Below are 18,666 nucleotides of genomic sequence, written 5' to 3'. Positions count from 1 at the left end.
CAGACATTTGTTAAATGTCCAGGCTATACCAGGGAGATAGGAAGATAAACCTGAAATGATGCCTGGGATCTCAAGGAAACCACAATTCCATCCTGGGAGGCCTGGTAAAAATAGACCTGAAGCAGGAGCTTCAGTTGGCTCTCTCTTTCCCTCTTCCTATAGCCAGAGATCTGGAGGAAGGCCCTGCGAAGTTGGCTTCCCTGCATTTCCCTAACCCCCAGAAGACTGATGGGAGTATAGGCAAAAAGGAAGTCGCATACTATGTGGAGATGGAGACTTATTGGGGTACCTTGTGTACCTCCTTGTGACCTATATGGCAAAAGGGAGCAGTCTTCTCTCCAGTGAGTTTTCAGACCTGTGGGCAGGCAGAAAGAAGCTTTCACACTGGGGGAATTCAAAGATGAGTTTCATGATGACAAACCCCCACTACTGCCCTACTCCTTAAGGAAAATGGGACATGGATGGTTCTGGTTCAGAGTTGGAATTAGAGGAAATGTCAGAGCGGGGAGCGGCCTTAGAGCAGGGGATGGGAAAAGGCTGGAGGGGCCTGAGAAGGAGGACTGTCATCTGGAGGGGAGCTTTAGACTAAAATAGTATAACTTAAAGATCATTGAATCCTTTCTCTTCAGGACTGGGACTAAACAATGGAAGTCTGTTCCTTGTTGTTTTTACTGCACATGCTATGGCCAAGTTAGGGTTAAAGCTGAGGAATCACATCTGAGGCAGGCTAACTGGGGACAGGCAATCGAAAGGCCTCAGATAGCCTTCTTCAGCATCAGCTTCTGAGGGGCAGCATGGGGAAGAAGCAGGGGAGGAAGGGAGAGGCAGACAGAGAGAGAGAGAGAGAGACAGAGAGACAGAGAGACAGAGAGACAGAGACAGAGACAGAGACACAGAGAGACACAGAGAGAGACAGGGAGAGAGAGGGAGGGAGAGAGAGAGAGGAAGAGAGAGAGGAAGAGAGAGAGAGAGAGAGAGAGAGAGAGGAGAGAGGAAGAGAGAGAGGAGGAGGAGAGAGAGAGAAGACACACACACACACACACACAGAGAGAGAGAGAGAGAGAGAGAGAGAGAGAGAGAGAGAGAGAGAGAACACTCCCCAAATAGCATTTCTGCATTTCTCTTTTGGGGGAATACGTAATCGTCTCAATTAAAACACAGACCAGAATATTTAATGCCATGGAAATTGATTTCGTTGCTATTTAAATAATTTCCCCTCCGAGAGAGATCAGGTTTTGCTTGGCCTAATTTGGCTGAGGAGTCATTTCCTTCCCCTCTCAGAATTCACGTCTGCCCCCCCCCCCCCAAGTCCTGGCTTACAGAAGGCAGTTTCACATCCCCAGCAGTTTTGAAATCCTTCCAGGGAAGAAAGAAAGGAAGAAACCTGAAACAGGAGCACCCTAGCTAGGAGGCAGTATGTGGGTATAGGGAGAAGGAAGCTCCACCAGGTTGTCCTTCCTGCATCCCCTCTTTTCCAGGGTCATATTATTTTTTTCCAGAGTCAGTCATAGGCACAGTGCCTGTGCACACAGTAGGCACTAAATATACATTTGCTGACTTGATTTCCATTCAGCAGATTCAGTAAAAGCCCAGCCAAGCCATTGCATGGCATTACCAGAAGTGTCTTCTGGGGATTAGCATGTTCTTCTCAGAGGGGGACCTTGTCTTATGCTGGGACCATTCCTTAGTTCTCTTAGAAATTGCCTAGGTACCAATGGATCAGAGTGGGCATCCACTGGTTATCTCTTCTATAGAATAACATCACCAATGGAAAATAATTTCATCAAGGGTAGGGACTGTTTCATTTTTGTATTAAATCTCCAGAGCCCAGCAGAATTCCTGACATATGGTAGGTGCTTAATAAATGCCCTTGAATTGATTATTCCCTTGTGTCCAGGCACAGCTACATCCATTTCTAGTTGCAGACTTCTATGGTGAAAGAATTCTTTGATGGAAATTCACTTTTACCATGTACCTGCCCATTGCCTTGAGTGACCCACAAATTCTTAAGAGACTGGAACATTCTATGACCTCATACACAATATCACTGGAGAAACAGCAAGGTTATCCTGATGGGTCTTCTCTTCAACAAGAAGTTATGTAGTGAACTAAGCTGGGTTCAAATACTGCCTCAGGCAGTTATCAGTTGTGTGATCCTGGGCAATTCCGTAGCTATTCTTGTGATTCGGTTTGTTTTTCTTATAAAATCTAACAGTTGGACTTGTACACTACCACTCCTTTCAGTTCTACATGTAATGGTTACACAGTGTGATTTGCTATAGGATACACGCTGCCCCCTAGGAAGAGCTTATCAAACCAGGGGCTCATAGATTTAGAAAGGGACAGGGTTTTAGCTTACTCAACCTCCATCTTTTACTGGTAGTCTAACTTTTCCTCCCTTTCCCAACAAAACATTTCTGGCAATGTGTATCCTAAGAAAAACATTCTCATTGTCTTCTTCAGTTATTTCTCTTCTGGGGGGATCTCTTTGTTTGAAACGCAAACAACCCCACCCCACCTCCATTCCCCAGCTTGGATTGTTTCCTCTGACTTGGATTTTCATAACATGGAGTTATGATGGTACATGCTCTCTGTTATTACTACCTGGTGACCTTCTGGGTCCTCTGTTCTCTCTTTCTGGATATCCCAGCTACAGCCTGGAATTCTGCCAAGTATCTGGAACGCAAAATAACTCTACTCTAGCATCTTTACCAAGAAAACCCCAAATTGGTTCTCTGAAAAAAGACTGAAAAGCACCACAACTTCCTGACGTTAATTTAAGGATTTTTTTTCTGCTTTACTATTCCATTTGGCAAAGAAGAGGCATGCCAATACAGGAAAAATCTCCTAATTTTTACAGATCTATAGAACTGAAATCAATATTTACAGATTCATATTTTTACAGATACATATATATATATATATATGTATACAGGATTTTGTGTATAAATATCAATATCAATCCAAATAAATATACCCCAACAGACATGCCCAATAGGTCATCCATTCCATTGCTTGTGATAATCTGGAAAATGAGTATTTTTTTAGGATCAATATTCTCTTCATGATATTGTTAAAGCTATGAGCCACAGCACCTTTTAGTCTCTGAGAAATCAAAAATGAATATCACTAAAGGGTAGTACAGAAGTATATGGTGGGTCTGTGCTACAAAGCAAATAAGGGACCAAGAAGGGTCAGTCCAATAAAAGATTTTGTCAAAGAAATGCAAAATCAGAATTATAAGATGGCCTAAGTAAGGGATTACTATGGAAAACCCTCTATCTTCTTCTACACTCTCTATAAAATGACATGTTTCCTTAACCTAGATCACAGAATGGGTGTTGCCTTGGTCACACTGAGACCTTTTAGCTGAAAAATGTCAAGATTTTCCAGTGCATCCAGGACCATCTCTAGTCCTGATGAAGTTCTAAATCCTGATGCATTTCTGGTCACTTGACTCAGATAACTCTGGAGGAAAAAGGGAGTTTGGTGACTTGGTGCCGTCCACCCACCCACTTAAATCCAATTCAGTTGCTTGTCATGGCAACCACCTCCCTGATGTCATGGTCCTTTTTGAGAATGAGGGGTAAATAAACACCAATGACAGGTTGACTTCTGAAAGTCCAGAAAAGCTTCTGGCACATTGAGTAGCTCCCTAGTAGTGAAATTATATAGACATGGATTAGAGTAAAATAAAGTGAATGGATGGGGATGTATTGCACTCTGCATCTTAAAGGGATTATGGGATCAGTTTTCAATTGAGCATTTAAGAATATGTGCAAGTCACTGTTTGGGGAGAAAACCCTCCCCATCAGACTGATGACTTCCTACTGTAAGATTGGAAAGGTTCATAAATAATCAGTCATCTCAGTCATCCCCCTCTCTGAGTAGTAACTCCATCTTAATCAATTCAGAAAAGAGTATTTTCCAATAATAGCAGCAGCAACAATGACATCACTTCCCCTTAGTTATCAATTCTTAGAAGTGGGATGGTAGGAACCATCCTAAGCATCATTTGAGAAGTGCATGAGGGAGCCAAAAACCTGGATTCAAATTACCCCTCTGCAATAAACTCTGTGACCATTGGCATTTTAATTTTAGTTATCCATACTTAGAAGTGGGATGGTAGGAACCATCCTAAGGCTCATTTGAGAAGTACATGATGGAGTCAAAGATCTGGATTCAAATTACCCCTCTGCAATAAACTATATGACCATTGGTATACTAATTTTAGTTATCAATTCTTAGAAGTGGGATGGTAGGAACCATCCTAAGGATCATTTGAGAAGTGCATGAGGGAGTCAAAAACCTGAATTCAAATTACCCCTCTGCAATAAACCATGTGACCATTGGCATATGAATTCCTCTCTTTCTGCCTCAGTTTCCTCTTCTGTAAAATGGAGATGATACCTTGATGTAAGCCACCAAATAGGTTTGATATTTGTGCCAAATGAGATAACAAATGTAAGAAACAACCACCACAAAGCTCCATTTTGCTGTGTTCCACAAAACACCATCTCAGGGACTAATCAAGGCAGTCTGCATCAGTTAAATGTGAAAAGCAATCCCATTAGGCAAAGAAGAGGAATGTCAATACAGGCACAATCTCCTAATTTGCAGATGATGATGGATTAGTCGGTTGAAGGATTTTAGGAGTCATGGGAATATTTAATGCAGTCTTTTCTCTCCAGTATTTTAACTAATTAATGCTGAGGTTGTTTTGGGAGTCTGCTAGGAGCCCAGTTCCCACAGTAGGCAGTTTGGGGGTTACCAGGACTTCTTAGATGAAGAAATAATCCTTGGGTGTGTTGGAATGAGAGCTAACTGATGAACAACTTCAGTCTTCTGTAATTTTTTTGTACATTTAAAAAAATTATTTATTTAAGGCAGTGGAGTTAAGTGACTTGCCCAAGTTCACACATCTAAGCAATTATTAAGTGTCTGAGGCCACATTTGAACTTGAGGCCTCCTGACTCCAGGGCTAGTGCTCTATCCACTGTGCCACCTGGCTGCCCCTACTCTTTTGTATTCTTGCCATGTCAGCTAAAATATAGGAAGGCTTCCTGTTTATTAGGTGGCTTCCCAGTACAGAAATTATGCAGGGTCATAAGAATTATCCAAGATTGGCAGATGGAGATGGATTGCAATCTGTAATTGGTAAGGACCATGGGCATTGATGGAGTTACAAGTTCATGTGAGTACTGGAGATCACGAACAAGTCAAAATATCCAGGTAGTAGTCCTTTCTCATTTTATATATTCAGGTAAGGCTGAGATAATCATCTGTTGGGATATATTAGGGAGGAATCCCTGCATCAGAATACAGCTTGGGTGATATGATGTCTGAGGCTATATGATTTCTGAAACCATAGGAAAGAGATCAAGCTCTTTGATATAATAGGACTAATTCAGTTAAATTCAACTCAGCAAGCATTTATTAAGCCAGGGACTTGCTAGATGCCATAGATATAAGACAAAACTGAAGACAATCCCTGCCCTCAAGAAACTTCCATTCTATTGGATTCAATTTGACCCAATCAAAATCAAGAAAACATTTCTTATGTATGGCCATCAAGATGCAGGACCCTAAGACCCAACACATGCACAGCATTGCAGTTTGCTATTACCTTTCTCCAGCTCATTTTACAGATGAGGAAACAGAGGCAAAAAGGGTACAGTGACTTGCCCACATAGCTGAGAAATACCTGAGGCCAGATTTGAACTGAAATCTTCCCGACTCCAGGCCATTCATTGTAGTTGAATTCATATAAAGAGTACAAAAAACGAACTAGCTGCTACCCTCCAGGGGAAGCTACGTGATGCAGGATAGAGCATTATCCCTGGAGTCAGGAGGACCTGAGTTCTAAGCTGTCTCAGATGGTTGACACTTACTATCTGTGTGACCTTGGGTAAGTCACTTCACCCTGATTGCCTCACATCCAGGGCCATCTTCAGTTGTCCTGATCCATGTCTGACCACTGGACCCAGATGACTCCAGAGGAGAAAGTGAGGCTGGTGACTTTGCATAGTCCCCCCTCACTCAAATCCAATTCATGTGCTTGTCATGGCATCACCTCCCTGATGCCATGGTCTTTGAGAAAAAAAAGATAAGCAATAACAAGCAATAGGGAAGATAGAAGTGAGTATGGTTCAGAGGAAAGATAATGAGGTTGTTCTTCACACTAATAAGGAAGGTGAGGGAAGGAGAGAGTAGGGTTTGGGGAAAAGACAGTGATTTTTGTTTGGAAGCAATAGGGTCCTGACCTGAATTCAAAGTTGGCCTCAGTTGGCACTTATTAGCTGTGTGACCTTGGGCTTAACCCTGTCCAGATTTATATCTGGCCACCAGACTCATATGGTTTTAGAGGAGAAAGTGGAGCTGGTGACTTAGCACAGTCCCCTCACTCAAATTCAATTCATATGCTTGTCATGACAGAGATGGACATCCATGATGTCATGGTCCTCTTTGAAAATGAAGGACAAACATCATCATCATCATCTTCCATTTGACTAAATTCAGTTCAATGAGGGTTTAGGTTTTTTTACAAGATTGACCTTGGAATTCCATCAGAAAGTGAGCAGATCGTGGGTGTGGGATGGAGCAGATCACTTAACATCTTAGGACCTCAGAAACCATGTGATCAGACACATTTTTGTTGCTGCTTAGCCATTTTCCTCTTTCCAACTCTTCATGACCCCATTTGGAGTTCTCTTGGCAAAAGATACTGGAGTGGTTTTCTATTACCTTCTCCAAATCATTTTACAGATGTGGAAACTGAGGCAAATAGGGTAAAGTGACTTGCTGAGGGTCACACAGCTACTAAGTATCTGAGGTCCGATTTGAACTCAGATCTTACTGACTCCAGGTCATTCACTGTAGTTAGATTCATATAAACCCCCAAACCAAAATCATTCCTCAGAGTTTAAATTCTGGAGTGTGTGGTGTTTTGGCTCCAATCTGAACTGGTTATTTGACTCTGGGAAAGTTGCTTAACATTTGACTACTTACAGAACATATTGATAAGGGGTACAGATGATGTTGGATTGGGTGCCCTTTTATTGGGGGCAGGAAGAGTCTCCTTCCATCTCTGAGATTCTGTGAGCAGAAGGAAAAGTAAAAACACCAGACTGTGGGTGAAGCAGCAGAATACAGTGGGTGGGATATTTGATTCAATCTCTCACCCCCTCAATCAACAACATTATTAAGTTCCTACTATAATTTTTGCTGGGTCCTGTGCTAAGATACCAGTGATAAAAAAGAAAGATTTGGAGTCTCTGCCTTCAAGGAGCTTGTATTCTAATAGGAAAGATAGTATATGCACATTAATAAATACAGTGGTCACATATACTATTTATATATGGGGAGAGAGAGAAAGAGAGAGAGAGAGAGAGAGAGAGAGACAGAGAGACAGAGAGAGACAGAGACAGAGAGAGAGACAGAGAGGATGGAAATGGGAAATAGTGACTGGTGTTTTGGAGAAGAACGAAAGAGGTGAGTCTGCAGAGGATAATAGAGCAAAGATCAAAGGTAAACTGACACTTAATTTCAACTAGGGTGCTGACAGCTAAGTGATGCCAAGGTTCAAGTACTGGACCTGGATAGGTAGATCTGAGTTCAAATCTGGCCCCTGACATTTACTAGTCATATAAACTTCACCCCATTGGCCTCAGTTTCCTCATTGAAAAAAAGGAGCTGGAGAGGGAAATGACAAATGACTCCAGTTTTTTTGCCAAGAAAACCCAAATGGGATCATGGAGTCAGAGAATGACTGAAAAGTAACAGAATAACAACTGCCAAAGACAGCTGAATAGACAGCTTCAAAAAAAAGTTATTTTTAATCTGTGGTTCTTGCATAGATTTCAGGGGGCCCATGAATTTGGATGGAAAAAAATGACATCTTTATTTTCACTGACTTCTAAATGAAATTTAGCATTGCTTTCAGTTATTTACAAACATCATTCTGAGAAAAGGTCTAGTTCATCAGCCTGTCAAAAGGGTCCGTGAGGAAGGGAACAATCATTTATTAAGAGCCACACTCTGTGATAAATACTTTTATTTCATTTGATCTTTACAACAACACTGGGAGGAAGATACTATTATGGCTCCTATTTTTGTAGTTGAGAAAACTGAGGCAGATAGACAGAGGTGAATGATTTAATGAGTAAACGAGTGAAAACAGAACACATTAAATGCTCACTATGGGCCAAGAATACTGTTAACTTCTGGAGAGGCAAACAGACAAAATGTGACAATCCTTGCTCTCTAGGGCTCATTCTTGAAATGGGGGATTTAGCACAGAAAAGAAAGCTAGAGGGTGGGTTAGACAGGAAATTCCTCCTGTCCTAAGATTCAGCAATGGAGTCATTGGCAAGGTCAAGGATGGTAAAGTGGATGGCATCTGAGTGTGGAGTAAGGAAGACTTGAACCCCATATCCAGTCTTTCACATTACTATGTGACCCTGGGCAAGCCACTCAACCTCTTTCTGCCTCAATGATGAGTTTTATTTGTTTTGGTTTCCTCAACAATAAAGTGAGAATTATATATCCTTTATCTCTTAGGGTGTTGGAGGATCAGAGGAGATGATATTTGTAGTGTTGAGACACTCAGTTCGTGTTTAACAAAGGTTTATTCCCTTTCCCCTTAGGTTATACATAACAAATCCTTAAGTATTGGTTGACTAAATGACTCTCATTCCATTTAATATTTGTCATTCATTTTCAAAGAAGACCACATCAGAAAGATGATGCCCTGACAAGCTTTGTGAATTGGATTTGGAGTGAAGGGGTTCTGTACTAAGTCACCGGCCTCACTTTCTCCTCCAGAGTCATTTGGGTCCAGCGACCAGATAGGAATCAGAATGACCGGAGATGGCCCTGGATGTCAGGCAGAGTTAAGTGACTTACGCAAGGTTACTCAGCTTGTACGAGTCAAGTGTCCTGACAGTATAGTCTAGTTTAGTTAACACTAATCTAATGGTCCGACTTTCCCTATTTTTAGCTGCTATTTTAGGTAGCTTCAGAGTAAGACACAGAGGTAGGTGTCCTCCTTAGAATTATTGGCAATAGGTACCATCTTGTAACTTTCTGCCCTACTTTCCTGATAGCGCTAACCCTTGCTAATGCTGACTCAATTCTTTATTATCTTACACTCCATTATCTAACTCTTCCATGTGTCTTTACTTCCCAGCTATACTGTATTGTACACTCCTGGACATCTGGGATAGTATCTTATTCTTATAGTACCGCCCCCCACGACATCTTAGCGTGTAATAGGTGTTCCAAAAAGGCTTGTGGGATGGTCTGAAATGGACTTGTTGGTGCCATTGTTCATCCAAGGGGTCTTCACTGAGGTGGCCACGTGGCCATCCTGATGGATGGGAAAGGAGCCCAAGGCCAGCTGGAGACATCAGATAAAGCCAGCCAAAGTCATCATAAGCCATTTATTTCTTCAGCGGTTCCTTGGAAGGACCTAAATTTAATCTTAAGTAGTTGTACGGCTGGATTTTCATTTCTAATACAGATGCTATCAACATTCAGAGGTACTGATAAACCTTTCCTCAGCTCTCTGAGGCTCTGAACGTGGGCTTAAGTTAAATGACTGCAGTTCCTCATGCTGAGGCAGCATCCTCTAAGTCAGGGAACTGGAGATAACCCGAGCCCAGGTTAGGGTGAGATTCTGTTCAACCACTGGAAGTAATCCAGATGTGGTTCACAATGGCCCATTTCATCCCTATCGATGGAAGCTGTAGATAAGATATCAAGCAAGATATAGGACCCAAGTTTGCTGAGACTTGTGGGAAATACCTTTATTTATCCAGGCTTAGAAAAGGGACCATCATGGAAACAGGAAAATCTCAGAGCTGGTTGGGATCTTTGATGTCTTCTTGACCAATCTGCATGTGAAGCCAGACTAAATCCTGAGGGACATCCCACAGGAGGCGTTATCTGGCTTCCATTGGAACAGCTTCCTCCACTGACCAAAAGGCAGACTATTTCATAATGAGAATGATCTTGACTGCCAGGATGTTCTGCAATTAGTGTTTTCTGACTAGAAACTCTGAGTCCTCCTCTCTCAGTCTGATTCTTTCATGAAGGCAAACTGGGTCATCTTTCACCTCTCTTCTTACTTAGTCTTGAATTAATGAATGGGTGTTGCCTCAGATGACAGAAAGATCTTAGCTTCAAAAGACCAAGGTCTTCCACTACATCTGGGGCCATCACCAGTCATTCTGATCTATGTCTTGCTGCTGGATTCCAATAGCAACCGATGACAAGAATCTATTAAATGCCTTCTATAAATAAGCCAGGCTATAAGACAAATTCTGAGGCTACAGGTATAGATGGGAGACTTTCCTGCCTTCAAAGAGTTTACATTCTGAAGGAAAGACACAGCATTTATCTGACATAGATGGATAGAAAACTAGGTTTGGAGTCAGGAGATTGAAATTCTGCCTCTGGCACTTACTAGCTGTCTGATCCTGGGCAAGTCAATTCAGCTCTGCCTGCCTCAGTTTCCTCAACTGTAAAATGGGAAAATTGGACTTAATGGCCTCTAAGGTCTCTTCTAAGTCTACATCAACACTTTTACTTTTATGAATAAAATACAAATATTTACAAAGTGGTTGGAAGGAGAGGGGAATCATACTAATAAATTCTAAAAAATCAGAAAATAGTCTACTTGATAAGCATCTTCCCCATACATACATTCTTAGTCTTTGAATTTCCCTTTCCCCTTAAGCCTCTTTTCAGCTCTCTATTATATTTTTCCTTTACTGAATTGAATGCAAGCTTCGTGAGGGCAGGGTCTCTTTCTCTTTGTCTGCATTTGTACCTGGCACATAGGAAAAATGCTCCATCTACTTCTCTAGGAAGATCTCATTCTCCTCTTCCTCTTCTCCTTTTTTTCTTCTTTTCTCCCTCCTACTACCTCTTCCTTCTTCTCCTCCATTTCCTTACTCCCCTTTGCTCTTCCTTCTTTTCCTCTATCTCCTCTGACTCCTATTTCTGCTCCTCCTTTACCTATTTTTCCTTCTCCTTTTCCTCCTCCTGTTTTTCTCTTCTCTTCCTATCCACTATAACAGGGGAAATGGCCCTTAGGCTGGAAATCATAAGAGGGATGAATTGAAATTCAAGTGAGGTCAGAAAAATGAGATTGCTGGGGTAAATAATATCTATGGTCCCTTCAGTATTCTTTGTTCTTTTCAGTTTTTCACATTTTTAACACTCTTCCCAATCCTGATATCCCCTGTTTTGAGACCTCTCCAAGTTCTGACATTCCCTATTCTGAGACCCTTCCTAGCCTTGTTCTAAGGTTCCTTCCAGCATTGATATTTCTTGTTCTAAGGCCTCTCCCAGTTCTGATATCTCCTGGTCCCTCCCAACTCTGGAATCCCCTGTTCTCAGGCCCTTAGCAGCTCTGTCATCTCCTGTTCTAGGGCCCCTTCCAATCCTGCCATCTCCTGTTCTGAGGCCTCCCAGCTCTGACGTTCCCTGTTCTAGGACCCCTCTTAGCTCTGCTGGTCTTGGTTCTAAGGCTTCTCCCAATTCTACTGTCCTATGATTTCATAAGAATAGAGCACCAGGGACATTCAGTGAGTTTAAGACTTTAGTCTCACACAAATTCTAGCCAAAGCAGTGAACAAATTTTTAGACCTGTTATTATAGTGGGTGCCATTTTGAGATTCCTTGAAAAATAACAGGAGTCAAGAGACTGGAATTGGGCAAATAGCCAGGCCTCCCTCTGCCACCTGGTTTTTCCACATGCTTCCATTTGTAGTCCAAGCTCTTTCCATAGCCCTCAGAAACTGGAAGCTTGTTGCCAGCTTCTTTGTTACAGGAAGGTAATAGAGCAAGAATGGAAAACCTTAGCTTCCCGAGCCGATATCTGATTGGGTAGCATGTTGTCAGGACCCTCACTGAAGTAGCATCCACCCCACTACCTTATGTAAGAGGGTACCACTGTCCCTGTGGTACATCTGAGTTGACTCTCCCCCCCTTCCAAATAGATGGTGAATGATCTCTTGCCAGATATATTCCAGTGGGGATCCCTTTCTTGCATGGGTTAGATTAAAAGACCAATAAGTCCCTTATATCCATCAAAATCTTTGACTCCTCCTGGCCTGGTCTGAAAGGCAGAATGGGGAGGAAATCCATATTCTGTGGTGCTCCATCTTTAATGCTGGCTGCCTCATTCCTCATTCTTTAGAATTTTATTACCTAGCCGGATTCACTTATATGGGCATTACTTCAGTTCCAGTTCACTGTGGCCAAGGTTTCCCATGGTATTCAAGGCCATCTATCTCCAGTCATCCTGATCCATATCTGGCCACTGAACCTAGATGGTTCCAGAAGAAAAAAAGTAAGACTAGTGACTTTGCACGGCCCTCCTTCCCTTATGGCTATTGGTAACTTGGATTTATTACTTTGAAAACTACCTGCCCCTATCTTTTGCGCAAGTGACTTGACTTAATGCTAGACTTGGATCAGTGCATCTGGATTCATATCCTGGCTCTCCAACTTAATACCTATGTACTAATCTTGGGAACATCCCTTAGACCTCTCAGAGCCTCAGTTTCCTTATCTGTAAAATGAAGAGGTTGATCTAGATTACTTCTAATGTCCTTAAATCTACAATCTCTTAGTTTTATGACCTCACAACAGGACTGAGAGAGAAACTGTATAACTCATCATCATACTGCTTAGGTTCACTCCTTAGCCCATGGACCACCTTCTAAAGATTAGGAGAAACTCCATGGGAATGTATTGATCCTCTTACTGCCTAGTCCTCAGCCCTTTAAAAGACCATTTCAAACTTGCTTTGTGTTGATATATTTGAATATACACATCTTCTCCCCCCTCCCCCCACCTTGTATTCAACTGTGAAACCCATAAGGGCTGGACTCTGGAGCAATTCATCTCTGTTCCCCCTACCACAAGCACCATATTAAGTAAGAGATAAACATAGGACAACATGTTTTGTAAGCTCAGAGTAAATGTAAATAACAATTGTTTCTGTTTTGGCCCCAAATCCTGAGTGTCTTCCTCTCCCAGATTGCCTCATTTCTTATCTAGCTTTATTCACTGTATGGGCATTGCCTTAGACCCAGGTCACTGTGGCCAAGGTTTTTCACTATATTCATATCTGGCCAATGAACCCAGATGGCTCCAGAAGAAACAGTAAGACTAGTGACTTTGCATAGCCCACCTTCACTTAAACCTAAGTCACTTGCATGCCACTGCATCACTTCCCTGAGGTCATTATCCACTTCAAGAATGAGGGACTGGGGGCAGCTAGGTGGCACTGTAGTTAGGAGGACCTGAGTCAAATCTGGCCTCAGACACTTAATAGTTCCCTAGCTGTGTGGGCTTAGGCAAATCACTTAACCCCATTGCCTTGCAAAAATCCTAAAAAAAAATGAAGGACAAGCAACAATAATTCCAACTCTCTTAGTTTACTGATGAGCAATTGGAGACCAGAGATTAAGGGAACTGCTCAGAATCACATAGGAAGTAAAGAGCCAATCTGGGGTCCACCCCATATCTTCTCTTCCAAATATGCTATTCCTTCCCAAGGGTAAAGAAATGCCTGAACTGGATAATGTCTGAGATAATGTCTTTGAAAATTGGCTCCTGAGAGCAGGGATTGTTTCATGTTTTTGCTTTTCTGTCCCTAGCACTTGTAACTACATAAGAAATTCTTGTTGATTGATTGACTAATGGATTGATGTTAATTTATTTGGGGACCATTAGACAAGGGACATACCTTATTGGACCTGAGGTAAACTTGGGTATGGTTCACCCAAGAAATTTGTTTTTTTAAAGACTGAATTCCTCTCTCCACTGGTACCATTATCAACCCCTCCTCTCCCCAGTCCTTTGCTTTTCTGAGTCTCTGGCTCTCTGATGGAGAGGTGATCTCAAGTCTGAAATAGCATAGGGACAGATGAATGAATGGGAGCCAAGTGAAGTGGCAGAATTACCAATTACTGGCAGCAGGATGAATGGGCCGCCACAGACACTTTCCTTTGTGGTAATGCAAGGGAAGGAAAGAGATCTTACAATATGGGAATATGAAGAGAAGGTTGATTCTTGCTGAGAAGACAGCTGCAGATTCTTCAGGGGCAGCGCAAAGGCACCAGGAGCTAGGCCTTTCATTGGGGGTGTGGTGAAAGAGTGAAAGGAAGGAGAGGGCATGGAGGTCCCTGAAGATCAATTTTCCCACTCAAAATTTGAATACCAGTTAATCCTGAGGTGGCCCTTTTTCATGAAGGACTTGCATGGCATGGTGGGCCTCTAGAGAGCAGAATGTGAGACAGAGGTCAATTTGTTCTAATCTTGATTAATGAAGGCTGTCAGGACACAGGATCTTGGGGCCATCAATTTGGGTTGGGAGGAGGATTTTAGAGATCATCTTGTCTGACCTTCCCATTTTATAGGTGGAGAAACTGAGACTCAGAAAGGGGAAGGGACACAGATTTTTAAGATCATGGATATACAGCTGGATAGAACTTTGGCAACCATATAGTCCATCTCACTAACTTTAAAGATGAGGAAACTGAGTCCCAGAGTTAAATGCCCCCCCCAAAATTACACACTAGCCAGCAGAATTAGAATAGAGTTTTTCCAACTTGTGCCTTCAGTGCTGCAAGAAGCTCCCCTTTGTTGTAAAGGTGAGGAAGTAAGACTGAGATGGGGCAAGTCATTTTCCAAAGGTCATACTAGTTGTAATGGGCAGAGCTGAGACTTCAACTTGAACTTTGACTCCAAATCTCTTCCTGTTTGAACATACCCCAACATGTCCATTTTTTTCCATTTGGAAAAAAAGATCAAAACAACTGTCTTTTCCCTAGCTATTTCAGCCACTATCTAGGTGTATTTGGGCTGATGCAGTGAGTAGAGTACCAGCTCTGGAGTCAGGAGGACCTGAGTTCAAATTTGACTTGACACTGACTAGCTATGTGACCTTGGGTTAATCACTTAATCCTGACTGTCTCTCATCCAGGGTCATCCCCAGTCATCCTGATTCATATTTGGCCACTGAACCCAGATGACTCCAGAGGAGAAAGTGAGACCGGTGTCCTGGCAGAGCAGCCCCTCACTCCAATTCAGCTCATGTGCATGTCATGGAATCACCTCCCTGATGTCATGGCCTTCTTGAGGATGCAGGACAAACAACACTGAGACTCAGTGTTTCTATTCTGTAAAATGGGCACAGTAAGACTTCCTTTACTTAATTTACTAAGTCATTGAAGGGGGGGATAAAAGGAGATAATAAACGGAAAAGAACTTTACAAATTATAAATTAGTGATTGTAAGAATAGCAGACTATAAGTGAACATGAAAAGAGGACTGATTCTTGGGTGGGAGGTTTTATCATAATCAGGAGATCAGGGCTCCAGTTCCATGATTCCCTTTTCCTTGCTAGGTGACCTTAGGCCAATTGCTCTCTGAGCCTGTTTCTACTGTCTATAAAATGAGGTTAGATTAGCTGATCTGGTTATCTGCAACCCCTTGTTTCCCTTGGGCCCTGAGTGGGTGGGATCATAAGCTCCTAAACCACAAAGAATTCTAAAGGTCATCTAGTTCAAGTACCTGCTATTATTAGAGGATAAGAAACTGAGGCCCTGAGGGAGGCAATGACTTGCCCCAAACAACAGAAGCAGGAAGTGACTGGCAAAACTGGAATTTGAATTCATCTTCCCTCTTCTTTGTGTTATATCAGTAATAAAGGTTCTCTGACATTATAGCATCACAGAGATTTATAGTCCAACCCATGTCTGAACAAGAACCCTGCATATCCGAAAAATAGTCATTTGACTTCTGCTTGGAGACCTAAAGACTTGGGAGATCTCACTGTCTCCTGAGGTGGTTCCTTTCACTTTATTTTATTTTATTTTTAATTTATTTTAGGCAATAGGGTTAAAGTGACTTGCCCAAGGTCACACAGTGAGGCAATTATTAAGTGTCTGAGGTCATATTTGAACTCAGGTCCTCCTGACTCCAGGACTTGTGTTCTATCCACAGCACTACTTAGCTGCCCCACCCTTTCACTTTTTTTTTTAGGTTTTTGCAAGGCAATGGGGTTTAAGTGACTTGCCCAAGGCCACACAGCTAGGTAATGATTAAGTGTCTGAGGCTGCATTTGAACTCAGGTCCTGACTGCAGGGCCAGTGCTCTATCTACTGTGCCACCTAGCTGTCCCAACAATCAATCCTGAGAAGGTACATGGAACAAGGGAAAGACAGTTTCCAGATTCAAATCCTACTTCTGATGTTCAATAACCAGTCTTGGGCAAATCACTTCACCTCCTTATTTCTTTCTCCACTGTCAGATAACAGGGTTGGACTAGATAACCATGGACATACCTCTGAGCCCACATCCTCTATTAGCCTTCACTAGTTCCCAGGTGATTCTCAGATGTCTGCCACGGAGGCTCTTGTCTGTGGAGGGCACTCGCTTCAAGGTCAAAATCACACCTGGTTCCGACGTTTTTATTGGAGAATTTATATAGGGATCTCTGCCTGGCTCTGAGCCAAGGAGGGTTACCATGGAAACCCAACAGTCCTCCACAGACCTGCTGCCAGCTCTCCCCTTAGCCTCCACCTGCACTGGAAGGAGAAGCATGAGGCTCCATTCCCCACTGGGCAGGATTCATTGGGAATATGGATACCAAATAAAAACAGTTCATCTTTGGAGGGAGCTCTATAGTTTAATATAATAGACAGTTAGAGACTGTCTTAAAGTTTATATCTCACGTGGTGTGAACCTCATAAATGCCCACTCTATTGTGAATAGGGTATCGCCATCGCTTTATGACAGTTCAAGAGATCACAGCTCAGGGACGGCTTGTGATTCAGTCTTATTCATACAACTAATAAGCCCCAGAGGTAGATTTGGAAGCCAAGGAGCTCACAACAGGTCGCTCTCTAACTCCATGAACTATTCTAGAAAAACGAGAATTCTTTTTTTGGGGTCAAGTATGCCTGGCCCTAGCTTATTTTCCAGACTTATTTCATATTATTCCCATTCCGCCATCCAGCTGTTCAGTCTTATTGAGTTTCCATCTCTCTTCTCGGCGTCTCCCACTATCTGGTTCCCAAACCTTGAGGACACTTCTTTCTTATCTCTACTTGGTAGAATCTCTGTTTTCCTTTAAAAATCTCAAATGTTACATTCTACCTGAAGCCTCTTCATCAAAACCCCTGGCTGCCAGCAGAACATCACCCTCCAAGTTTGCTTTGTTTATATTTTCTAGGCGGCATAGTGGGTGTCCTGATGTCAGGAAGGCTCATCTATCTCAGTTCAAATCTAGTCTCAGACACTTCCTGGCTGCATGACCTTGGCCAAGTCACTTAACTTTGTTTCCTCAGTTTCCTCATCTGAAAAATGAGCTGGAGAAAGACATGGCAAAAAACTTTGGTATCTCTGTCAAGAAAACCCCATTTGCCCCAGGCAAAGTTATAGCTCTCTACTTCACACAGAGTTGGACATAACTGAAAAATGACTGAACAATAAATATATAAAATACATGCAAGTGCACACATACATGCATGTAGACAGATTTTCTCTGCTCTTAGAATGTAAACTCCTTGAAATGAGAACTGGTTTCATCCTTTATATTTGTATTCCCAGTACTTAGCACATAGTAGCACATAATTAATGATATGTATAATATAGTGATATTGGAAGTATATCCCTATTTTCCAAATGAGGACACTGAGGGAAAATGATATTTGTCCTTCATTATTGAAGAAAACCATGACATCAGAGAGATGATGACAGGACAAGCATGTGGATTGGATTTGACTGAGGGGATACTGTACAAAGTCACCAGCCTCACTTTCTCCTCCAGAGCCATCCAGGTCTAGAGGCCAGAGATGAATCAAGGCAACTGGAGATAACTCTCAATGTGAGGCAATCAGGGTTAAGTGACTTGCCCAAGGTCACACAGCTAGTAAGTGTCTGAGGTCAGATTTGAACTCAGGTCCTCCTGACTTCAGGGCCAGTGCTCTACCCACTGTGCCATCTCACTGCCCTGAGAGAAAAGAGAGAGAGAATGGTTTGATTAATGTCATATAGGAATTAAGGATCAGAGTCTGGACTCCAACTCCAGTCTGCTCATTCTAAGCTCAGTGTTTTCTTACTGTGTACCTCTGTATCTTCAGGTCTCCTTTGGAGAACTGGGAGACATTAAATTTTTCCTGAGACCACTCTTCTTAGCTTGAGATACCCCATTTCTTCAGAGGAGATGGGACTAGTTGGTTGCTGCAATGAATTTGGAGTCATGGATTCTGAGTTCAAATGCCAACTCTTGTCTGTATGATGGTAGGTAAGTCAAGGAGAGATCACATGACTTAGCCAAGGACACACAAATATTTCCTTATCTATCAAAAATGATGGAAAAGTATAAGACTTCTGAGATCCCTTTTGGTTCTATATCATTGATCCTAAAGTTCTAATCATAATTCATATCTCAGGGACCTTTATATCTTTTGTTGTTGGATTTTTTTGTTTTTGCAAGGCAGTGGGGTTAAGTGACTTGCCCAAGGTTACACAGCTAAGTAAATATTAAGTGTCCGAGGCCAGATTGATTCCAGGGCCGTTGTTCTATCTACTGCACCACCTAACTGCCCTCAATTTGAATATCTTTTGGTAAATACATTAATC

The 18,666-nt window shown here is 42.2% G+C and overlaps 1 protein-coding gene across 1 annotated transcript in view; it reads right to left on the bottom strand.

The window, feature by feature from the left end:
• SEZ6L (seizure related 6 homolog like) overlaps positions 1-18,666 on the bottom strand; it is a 267,843-nt gene that overhangs the window by 137,728 nt on the left and 111,449 nt on the right. The window contains exon 6 of the mRNA XM_074202257.1: positions 16,365-16,607. Coding sequence (XP_074058358.1) covers positions 16,365-16,607 — 243 coding nt within the window. The remainder of the gene's footprint in view (positions 1-16,364; positions 16,608-18,666) is intronic.

The sequence above is a fragment of the Macrotis lagotis genome, chromosome X, assembly GCF_037893015.1.
Source record: "Macrotis lagotis isolate mMagLag1 chromosome X, bilby.v1.9.chrom.fasta, whole genome shotgun sequence".
Taxonomy (NCBI): domain Eukaryota; kingdom Metazoa; phylum Chordata; class Mammalia; order Peramelemorphia; family Peramelidae; genus Macrotis; species Macrotis lagotis.
The sequence above is the reverse complement of the archived record's forward strand: the minus strand, read 5'-3'. Positions and strand labels throughout refer to the sequence as shown.